At 38.4% G+C, this 11,320-nt stretch overlaps 2 protein-coding genes across 5 annotated transcripts; both read right to left on the reverse strand.

The window, feature by feature from the left end:
- Positions 1–1,842: 1,842 nt before the first annotated feature.
- On the reverse strand, positions 1,843–3,100 carry LOC103411633 (jacalin-related lectin 19-like). The gene is made up of 3 exons (XM_008350264.4): positions 2,961–3,100; positions 2,440–2,664; positions 1,843–2,336 (listed from the first exon to the last, which is right to left on the reverse strand). The coding sequence occupies exons 1-3, from the start codon at positions 2,979–2,981 to the stop codon at positions 2,013–2,015; spliced, it is 570 nt and encodes a 189-aa protein (XP_008348486.1). The 5' UTR covers positions 2,982–3,100; the 3' UTR covers positions 1,843–2,012.
- Positions 3,101–4,242: 1,142 nt separating this feature from the next.
- On the reverse strand, positions 4,243–10,973 carry LOC103443753 (putative F-box/FBD/LRR-repeat protein At5g56810). Of its 4 annotated transcripts, XM_070805465.1 has the most exons (4): positions 10,894–10,973; positions 9,293–10,670; positions 9,048–9,205; positions 8,164–8,895 (listed from the first exon to the last, which is right to left on the reverse strand). In XM_070805465.1, exons 2-4 carry the CDS (start codon positions 10,658–10,660, stop codon positions 8,661–8,663), a joined length of 1,761 nt encoding a protein of 586 aa, XP_070661566.1. In that variant the 5' UTR covers positions 10,661–10,670; positions 10,894–10,973; the 3' UTR covers positions 8,164–8,660. The 4 variants fall into 4 exon arrangements, with proteins under 4 accessions (XP_070661567.1, XP_070661566.1, XP_070661564.1 ...); XM_070805466.1 differs by lacking the exon at positions 8,164–8,895 and adding an exon at positions 4,243–4,712 and having other exon boundaries at positions 9,048–10,670; XM_070805463.1 differs by having other exon boundaries at positions 9,048–10,670.
- Positions 10,974–11,320: the final 347 nt, after the last annotated feature.

An 11,320-nucleotide genomic window follows, 5' to 3' on the forward strand; every position in this document is an offset into this window, starting at 1 on the left:
TATAGTCATTAACTTGATGCTATTAAGTTGATAGCTGTTTCACTCAAAGTAGGAGTTATACATTTTGTGCTCTGCACTTGGTTCACATAAGTGTTGGTTGCAAATTTGAATGTAGTAATTGTTGAATTATTTCTGTGATGTACATAGTAGATTCGTCAGTTCCTTATTTTGAAATGCATACCTATGTAGTATGTGAGTATGAATGTGGCTTGAATAAGACTTAGTGATCACTTCTATAAATCTTAAAGACCGATTGTTGTGTTTCATACTCAAGTGCGAGAATGTAAGATTATTAGTATGAAATATATAATAGAACTGGTTATAGTGTTTGAGATTGATATGGAAAAGTCTTGGTTAAAGCTGCTAGGTTATCCTCAATGTTTTAGGATAAAGAATTGAGAGAAGTTCCAATTGGTTTGGGATAAGAACTTAGTGTTGGAACTTTATAAAGTCTCATAATTCTTTATGGTTTGCATAGTTTGAATCCTAGTCCAATTCTGATAGGGAATGGACAGATGAGTACTATATATATGGTTCAAATCATTGCTGTTGCAATTCACCTTGTTTTGTTCTAAGACCTATTGATTAGAAGAGCTATTATCATCACAAAAGAGGAGAAGGTTTTGAGCATAGAAGCTGCAATGGCTTCTTCATCAGGATCAAATAATGCAGGTATGTTTTAAAGGCTTTGGTTCTTAAGTGTGTTCAATGAAAGGTTTACATTAGTTGTGATTCAATTGGATGAATTCTTGTTCCTTGGATAAGATGTTACAAACTTGTTCTTACACATGAAACTGGTGTGTGGTGTGCTGTTAATGTAACAACGTGTCTCTCTGATATGCTTCATGTTCAAGCATGTGGTACTTTTTTTGGGTACAAAACATGGGAATTATACTATTCACGTTCTTATTAGCACTAGTCTTGCTGATCTTATCTACCATTGTGAGAACTGTTCAGCGATTTTTCACCGTGATGCCAACACACTGTTAGAATAAGTCGTACTCATGGGTCATGGCTATATAATTGGTTTGTTGTCGGATCAGTGTTTTACAACGATAGCTTGCAATGAGATCTGAAAGTTCTCATCTAGTGTACCAAATGGCAATTCGGTTTTTGTTTTATTGCTTCACATAGTCTGTGGTTTATGATATAAAAGATGTTATGAATGCTTGCCTTCCAGTAAAGAAAAGCAATTTTGAGGAATCTGTGTGTTTTAGTTTCTTTTTCTAAACCGGAGTCAGTCATAACCTTCTTGTAAACTTTACATAGGTGGTACAGAATGTGACTCAGATGCATTTGATTTCTTTGATGACGGTCCACAGATGATTACCGTTAAGTGTATGATGAATGTTTAGACCTCGCTTGTTACAATAATATTTGCTAAGGGAGGCAACATGTGACGCATATTATATCAACTTTGCATTTTAGTACTTGCAGAAGTTATTTAAATGAATTGCAAGAATATAGTGATTTCTTGCGTTTATGTTCTGTGATTGCGGTGGTTCATGCGCTGTCGGGGTTTTGAGATTATGGAATTTGGAATATCGTTACCTTGTTAAATGTTATTGTTAGAACACTACTTGCTATGATGATCATGAATTGAATTGAATGGGGTTTTGTAATGCTGATAGGACTTGGGTCTGTTTAGTAGTGCATCTAACTAAAGGCGGTTGTAACAACGTTTGGTCGAAAAAGTTAAAATAGTTGCTTCCTTTACAGAAGCACTTCAAGTTCTTTTCAGAAAGCACTTGGATTGGATATTCACTAAAAATTTCCAACATGTTTTAGTAGAAGCGCTTAAGATCAGAAGTGTTTTTTGGAGAAACGTTTTCAAAGGAGACCTTAACAAGTGAAGCATGTTTTCATATCGTTGTACAGAAACCAGTAGGTTATTTGGACAGCATAAGTATACATCAAAACAAACAATCACAAGCAGAAACACACTAGCTTATACATTCAAAATCCTTTAGCTATGAATCATATGTATTTCAACTTGGAGCAGTTGAGTCGTTTCAGTTTCTCTGGGCTCCGAAGGTAACCGAGCTCCCGAGCCTTCTGAAACTCTTCTGAACTCTGTCAAAGAGTCTTGCTGGGGCAGGGGATACATGAAACCCAATGGCATCTATGTACCAACCATTTCTTCCCTTCAAGCCAACAATTTTGCCTCCATCCAGAGTGTAAGTAAACGGTGTGCCTTCATCCATTCCGAATGGTCCGAATGTTCTTCGATTGCTCTGAAATTTAAGCGAACGGATGATAGGTGTGCCGCCATACACCATCGTGCCATAGTGCCCTGTCACACTGACTATGTACTCATCGGGGTACTGCAGCTTTATCTGCGAGGCATGAAAAAGATAAGGTATGAATGAGGTCTTAAGTTCGATCCTCCGAGACAATAGTTGTTGAAATAAAATGAAAACTATGAGGTACGAAGCAGACCTCCGCGGTTTGAGTGCCTCCGCGACCTCCACGCGTTTCAGCTATGAAAGGCTTGCCGTTTTTATCATACACCACGGTGATGGAGTCGATGCAGTGGCCATAAACAACCGTGATTTCTCTCACGCCATTGTAGATGCCGTCATCCCAAGGAGTTCCACCATTTCCTCCCCACGGTCCTACTTCCATGATCTTCCTCTTCCCGTTTGCTTGCTCCTTGCCATCTTCCTACAATAAAAGTTAAACGAGTTTCCTTGTTTAAACGTACGTTAAATGCTATTTTCTTGTTCAAAGCTTGTGTTGAAACACAGTTTTAATAGGTAAATAGAATTGACGATCGAGTGCACAACAACTGAGTAATGGTGGATACAACGTTCCTTGCAACCTACTGTCTCTCAAGTTCAAACTCTTCCCTATTCTTTTGACATAGATTATTAGACTAGTAATATCACTTCTAATAATAAAACCAAAAAAAAAACAAGAGAGTGAGAAATAGATGTGTAAAAGAAGAGCTTAATGCTTACCTTGGTGTTTAATGGAAGCATGAGAAAGAAAATGATAAACACAGAGGTGAAGCAAGAAAACAAGGCTTTTTATAGAGAGTGTATATAAACACACACACACACATGTACATATATACATATATATATATATATATATATATCATACATGTATGGTTGTTGGTTAATTGGTGAGTGGTAAGGATGGGGGTAGCATCTGATTCTGTTCAAACATTCTGCATGAACCGGGAATCGTGCTTTTGCTTTATGCATTTGTGGTGGTCATCACTAGAATAGCATATATTTTATTTTGTATATTTTTATATTCTTTATATAAGAGGATAAGGGAGAGCCGAGCATAGGTCGTGAAAGACTCCAAGTGCACAAATTAGCGCTCTAAAGTTCTAAACCACTGAGGTACAAACTTAAAAGTTTTTTTCGATCGAAAATGATACACATATTTTTTCTTCTCCTACACACCCTGGTTTAATTATGTCTGTGGTTCCATTTGATTTTATTTAATCATTGACCGTATATAAAGAGGGTTGTGTAAGAGACTAAGAAATAGTGTTAAAATCATCTCTCTTCTCGATTTTGAGAACTGTTATTGGCACAAAAAAAAATCTCATATTACAATTCTCACAAGTATATTTTTTCTTTCTAAACATAAAAATCATAAAATGAAAAATGAGAATTTTAAGATGCTAAAAACAATTCCCTTTGATTTTTTGGCAGATAAAAATGCGATGAAACCGTAATAGCATCTATATGAATTAAAAACTGCCGCTTGGTGAATCTCTAAAGTGGACGACACGTGTAGAGACTTCGTAGTTTGTAGATACGTAGGTTTTATTTTGGGAGTTGCATATTACATTTTCGAATGGTACACATCTTGCAATATTGGGAATGTGATTCTGTGATGTGTGGAAGCTGTTTTAGGTGCTTCTAGCTCTTCCGAATCCTATCCTTCTCTTCTCCACTTTTTGATTATGGGCATCTAGGCCGAGAAATTCCTTGACAATCCCTTTGGCCGCTTATATACATTACGTGAAATAGACTCATAATTGTATACAGCCGATTCATAGTTGTGAAATGTCTGGCGTTTACAACCATAGAAAGTTTATCAATCTCAACACATGAGAGACTCATAGTTGTATACAGCCGATTCATAGTTCTAGGATTCACGGCATCATATGAGGGTACAAAATTAGGGTTATATAGCTCATCAAATCCCAATTATCAAAATTGACTGTCGTAAATCACTATGAATATTTTGCGGCATACTTTGAATCCTCCTATGGGAGCTAAAATCATTCTACTTTTGCACTGTTTCATAAGAACGAAATCCCTGGCTTCTTGTACAAAACTTCTAGTACAAGAAATGAGCATTGTAACTCAAGTCGTTAAAACGAACATTTACAAGATCGTGAAAAATCAATAACCTAAATGAAAAACTTGGAAGGAAGACCATAGTCATATAATCTCCACACCCAAAAAAAAAAATCAAATAGGATTTCATTGTGACAAAAATAAAATTCAAGTTAAATGTAAACCTTGGCGGGACGCCATCCTACCATCTTTGTCAGATTTCCATTTCAATCTCAAACAAGTGATCTCATTAACCCTTGGATGTGACTTCAACCACGCCATCCATGGAGCCACGTGTTCGTCCGCTTTCAAGTTCACCATTAAGAAGTGTTGCCAACATTTATTGGTGGAATTCATACTTATGCAGCACGTTGGATCTTCCTTTCTGGTAATCGTCTTACGTACCAACTGCAGTTCAAGTAAAAACAACAGCCGAGAAAGCAAAATGTCAATTTATTATTTGATGGCACAATCCAACTGAACACGGTGGCTTTAATCGAAGGATCCATGATCCAAAAAACAGAGTTCACAGTTGTTTGGACCCGATTTTACATCATCGGTCCAAGTAATCTAGGCCGTTGAGTAAGCATAGCTCCACACCGTCAGATAGAAAAGTTAGGATAATTTTGTTGTTAGGATAATATTATGATTTTTAATCATAATAATTATCTTTAATAATGAATTTGTTTGGGCCTAAAATTACACAATCGGCTCGACTGATCGAAGCCGTTTAGCGTTACAGATTTTCTTCCATGCGAGATGCATATGCGTGTGGGTGAGGGACTTTTCATGCAATTTGTGTATACGTGGAGTGATCAGCACAAAGATATGAAAAAGGATCTGCATGGATGAGAATGGATCAAGTTGGAACTTGACCAAGCAAAAAGTTAGTGATAAGTGCCATCTAAAAGGAGATATAATTTAAAATGGATATGGTCTCTTGGGGCATGCGAAAGATAGAGATGGTAAATAATAAAATAATATTCTTTTATTCTCTACATAATCAAAACAACAAAGTGCATTGAATATTACCAAGATTGCATCAGGATAAATATTTGAAAGCCGAATTTGATGGAAGGTCAGGTTCTCAAGATGTCGGCAAGTTGTGGTTGATGTGATAAGGTGTGGGATTAGCAACAGATAAAGACTTAGAGTCACAGTACAATTGGGATTGGTTTCCACGACTTGAGCATGCAGATCTCTATAAATACTAAGCGGCAGATCATTCAAAAGGATCTCCAATTCAACACACAAAACTGCCCTGCGCAAACCCTCTCAACAACTTTGAGATTTTTTTATTTTCTCTTTTCGCTGACACGACTTCCGTTGGCATCAACAGCACTGTGGAAGCAACCGGTGATATCTTAAGTCGGCATAGATAGCTCTATCACCGTAGAATCGATCGGTCTTGCAGTATCTTCCGTTGGCATCAACAGCACTGCGGCGAGAACGGTTGATTACCTATCCAAGTCTCGGTCGAGAAGGGTTTCTGAACCCTTATTGGTCGAGGTCATCTCATCAGCTTTCCCGGCGAAGTGAGGTGTTACAGTTATTACATTCGGCACATTGAAAGCCGAATTTGATATTGAACTTCGTAAGAATAGTAACCTTGTCTTCAGGTTCGAGAGCCCAAGAGGCCGAGACGTGTTCCTTTCTCGGCCGCAATCGCAAGACGCAGAAGTCAGTAGCGCGACTCAACGCAACATTAACAAATTTACTCCTCGGCCGAGCTCGGCCGACGAGTTGGCACGCCCCGCATTCACCGAAGGACGTAGTTAGCTCATTAATTACTCGGCCTGCGCACCACGTAGGCTTTGTAGTTTCTAGGGTCAACATTTTGGCACGCCCGGTGGAACCCAGTGCTAATACTACGAAGTTCATATGATATATCAAGATTCCAATCTGGCTCAACGTAGCCGATTATACGAGCTCCTGGAGGAATTGAAAAAACATAATGAGGAATGTAAAAAATCTTTGGAAGCAGAAAAAGTTCTTCGTGGCCATAAAGAGATGCAAAAGTCATTCGCTTGCATGTTGAAAATAAAAGCTCCTGTTATCCTACAAGGGCAATGGGTAAATGAAGACAGGGCTCGATTTAATGCATGGCTAGATGAAGAAAATTTTCCTTACGTTTCTGATTACAGATCAATTCCATTTGAAAAATGGTTAGGCCCAAAGGCCGGGGGGCAATTTTTCGCTCCGGCCGTAATCAGACATCGACCTAAGAAAATTGTTAATTTGGCCGAAGAACAAAAGCCACCTATTTTTTCGGTCGAGACTGAAAGTGTGGTAGGCCTAGAAGAAAAAATTCAAGTTCTTGAGCTAGATACAAAAATTGACTTGGAAAATGATTCGTCAGAGGAATGCTCCAATGACGAACGAGGCCAAGATATTGGCCTAGCCCAAGAAACTACGCCAATTGATATGATTATTGGCAATAAAGCCGATATGGAGAAATCATGTTCGGCTAAGTTGTTTGAATTAAAAGCCGAAATTATGCCTGGGGGGCATAATAATTGTTCCACACATTCGGCGGCCGAAAATACAAAATATTTTGCCGAGTCAAAAATATTTGGGCAAATTTTTTTATTCGGCGTTGGCAAATCTCAAAGTGAAATTTTTGATGTAAAAATATCTCGGTTTGGAATAAAACATTGTTGGCCCCCTCCACTTTATAGTTCGGCCACTTTTGTTTTCTTTTGTTAAATAAATAACTTATTTTCTTAACCATTCGGCTGCTCGGGGCTGATACTTAAGAAAATAAGGGGGCAACACAGATATAATCGGCGGTTTAAAATTTTTTTTTAATCTTGCCGAGGATGAGCATACATAAAGAGGCTGCTTCGTGAATTTTGATACTCGGTGCAGAAGAGAGAAAAAGTAGAAATGATTTTTGATGCACTGACTGAAAAAAAAAAAAAAAAAAAGGAGCAATTCGGAAGGTTGGTTTTTCTTTTTGGGTTTTGTGCGCCTCAACTGAGACCACGTGCCTTTTCATGCTTTTGACCTCAACTAACCTTATATGCATATATATATATATATATATATATATATATATAAAGTTAGCTTGCATGACAAGTTGTTTTAGTGTATTGTGTGCTGTCATAGATTGATGTCGAGGCTGTTGATTCTCCACGTTGCTCGGTCTGTTGGGTATTCAGCACAGAGCCCAATCATCTAGTATATGGTTGCTTTTCTTCCTCGGCAAGTGGTTTACTCGGCAAGGTTGTATTTATAACAGCTTTCTGCTGAGTGATTTTTTTTTTATGTGGCAGTGGATGCTCATTTCTCTTCGACCATATATTTCTTGACTGGTTAATTTCCTTAACTATTCGGCTTACGAGCCGAAGCTCAAGGAAACTGGGGGGCAATGTTTGGACCCGATTTTACATCATCGGTTCAAGTAAGCTAGGCCGTTGAGTAAGCATAGCTCCACACCGTCAGATAGAAAAGTTAGGATAATTTTGTTGTTAGGATAATATTATGATTTTTAATCATAATAATTATCTTTACTAATGAATTTGTTTGGGCCTAAAATTACACAATCGGCTCGACTGATCGAAGCCGTTTAGCGTTACAGATTTTCTTCCATGCGAGATGCATATGCGTGTGGGTGAGGGACTTTTCATGCAATTTGTGTATACGTGGAGTGATCAGCACAAAGATATGAAAAAGGATCTGCATGGATGAGAATCGATCAAGTTGGAACTTGACCAAGCAAAAAGTTAGTGATAAGTGCCATCTAAAAGGAGATATAATTTAAAATGGATATGGTCTCTTGGGGCATGCGAAAGATAGAGATGGTAAAGAATAAAATAATATTCTTTTATTCTCTACATAATCAAAACAACAAAGTGCATTGAATATTACCAAGATTGCATCAGGATAAATATTTGAAAGCCGAATTTGATGGAAGGTCAGGTTCTCAAGATGTCGGCAAGTTGTGGTTGATGTGATAAGGTGTGGGATTAGCAACAGATAAAGACTTAGAGTCACAGTACAATTGGGATTGGTTTCCACGACTTAAGCATGCAGATCTCTATAAATACTAAGCGGCAGATCATTCAAAAGGATCTCCAATTCAACACACAAAACTGCCCTACGCAAACCCTCTCAACAACTTTGAGATTTTTTTATTTTCTCTTTTCGCTGACACATCTTCCGTTGGCATCAACAGCACTGTGGAAGCAACCGGTGATATCTTAAGTCGGCATAGATAGCTCTGTCACCGTAGAATCGATCGGTCTTGCAGTATCTTCCGTTGGCATCAACAGCACTGCGGCGAGAACGGTTGATTACCTATCCAAGTCTCGATCGAGAAGGGTTTCTGAACCCTTATTGGTCGAGGTCATCTCATCAGCCTTCCCGGCGAAGTGAGGTGTTACAGTTATTACATTCGGCACATTGAAAGCCGAATTTGATATTGAACTTCGTAAGAATAGTAACCTTGTCTTCAGGTTCGAGAGCCCAAGAGGCCGAGACATGTTCCTTTCTCGGCCGCAATCGCAAGACGCAGAAGTCAGTAGCGCGACTCAACGCAACATCAACAAATTTACTCCTCGACCGAGCTCGGCCGACGAGTTGGTACGCCCTGCATTCACCGAAGGACGTAGTTAGCTTATTAATTACTCGGCCTGCGCGCCACGTAGGCTTTGTAGTTTCTAGGGTCAACAACAGTATACAAATTACAGATAATGTAATAGGGTAGCAATTACCAAAATGTATGCAAGGAAACTACCATACCTTGAGGAATTCACTGCCGGAAGACGAAAATATAGACGGTCTCCAGCTGCCGTTTCTGCAATGAACCATCTAATAGTTGATGATTGGACTAGTTCAAATTTCAGACCACAGTTTGGAGGGGGTGAAGTTTCTCTAAGATTTTCATGGATGATGACATTCTGGATTGGCCAATGAAGGCATGTAAGATAAGATAAATTATGAGAAGCGAAAAATGAGTTGCAATTGTTAATAATAAAAGGAATAACCTTATTGGTGTAAACAACCAGTTTAAAGTTTCTATGATCCAGCTTTCCAAGAAATTCTCGCATCTTGAGAAACCATTCAGGCTCAGATATGACGTTTTTCACTGGTGCAAATGAAAACTTGGCCTCCTTTAAACTTATAGGATTCAAAAAGGAAAAGGGCATTTCATCACCTTCATACTCGAACGAAAGAAGATTAGGAGTATCAATTTCAACATCCACTAGCTTCTTGCAACCTCTTAAGACTAGCCTTTTCTGCCAATGGCTTGCAATTCTTATATTTTTCAAGTTAAGGCATTTATGTAGATCCAGTTTCTCCAGGAGAGGAAACATAAAGAACCGATCACGAAACTGGTTGTCTGTCATTCCACTGTCCTCTAACGTCAGTCTTTTCAGAGACTCGCATTCAGCCAAGTTAATTTTGCAGGGCATGTTTTTCTTCCCACAAAACCAAAATGTTTCAAGACTTGGAGCTTTGATTTCAATCAAAGCTGGTCCATGGCAGTAGTGTACCTCTACCCGATAAAGTTTAAGGAGACTTGAAATCTGCAGATGATTTAACCCCGTGCAAAGTATGAGTCTCAAATCGTTAATTTGAGCGCAGCTAGTAATGAGATTCATAATTATCGACTGATCAAGAGGAAGTTTTCGCAGATATAGCTTTTGCAGATAAGGAAGCGTTATATTGCTAGAAGTATCCAGTCTACAGCCTTCTAGCCTTAATCCAGTTATGGTTTCCGAAGCAAAGACATTCCTAGGCAACGTGTAGTGGCCGCTTGCATGGAAACCAATCTCTTTTATTTTATTTTCAGCTGCAAGTCCAACCCACTGTTCAATACGATGAGCCATATCTTGATCAAACGAATTCAAATGCAGCACAAGCTTGTATATACCCAAATTACGTTCAAAGTGGCTTTGGAGAGACTTGTCAACAAACTCCTTAAACATCGCATTGCACGTCTTCTTATCTTTAACTCCCTCTGGTGCTTGAAACTTGCACTGATCGAATGCCAAAACAGAGAAAGAGGTCCACAAGTCCCTCCACCTCTTCGACAAGGTACTGGTTCGAGCAGCATCTTTTGTACTACGAAGGAGAGACAGGATGAGATGGATTACAGTTTCGGGCAATTGCGAGACATAATCCACGCATTCAACTGTCATCTCCACACCATTCGAATTTCCGGCCCCTTCCTTCTGTTTAAGCTTAACACTCTTGTCAGTCATGCTTAATTCTCCACTCTTTCGTCTTCCTTCAACTCCAGACGCTTCTGTACACAAATCAAAACCTAACGCACCGGAGACGCCTTCCCCTTCCGTTTTCCTCCTCTTCCTATCACGAGGTAGATTTGTATGCAGGGCTCTCTTCAACATTGTCTATTCACTACAAACCACATAAGATGCAAAGAACACGATTGAATTAATCAGCAAATAAAACCCATATTAAAGTACAAGGTTCATTTCAGAAAAGAATAAAAAGCATCAATTTTGACCTGGAAATTGAATAGAAAAACAGAAGATCGTCGTCGATTACCAATTGGATTTCAGCGAGAGAGATGAAAGGATAGAAAGAAAAATTGAAAGGAGTAAGAATTGTGAGGAATTACCTGGTCCTGCGGTCTCCCCAAGAAGAATCTGTACGAGAGTCAGAGTGTGGTGGTTGACTTGACATCCCCTCTGAATTTCGTCTTCACCTATTTGTAGTCTAGGTTTCTTTTTTTTTCTTTTTTCACTCTTTTGACAAATTTTGGGATGTAGCCAATTATTAATAAAGAAAACTAATTAAAAGAGTTTGAAAATTTTAAATTTTAATGATAAGAATAAAATAAAGGATAAAATGAATAATACTAGATTGATTTTTTAGTGTAAAAATATAGTTTTTCGTTAAAATGAACAGTATCGGAAGTTTTTTGTTAAAGTTCCCTTAATAATAGCCCACAACGAATTTTGTCCCTAATTTCTATTAATTAATAAAACTCTCTTTGTCAACTAAAAGATGGTGAAAAGACAAATTAGTCTTCTATCACACAAAAA

The sequence above is a fragment of the Malus domestica genome, chromosome 09, assembly GCF_042453785.1.
Source record: "Malus domestica chromosome 09, GDT2T_hap1".
Lineage (NCBI taxonomy): Eukaryota > Viridiplantae > Streptophyta > Magnoliopsida > Rosales > Rosaceae > Malus > Malus domestica.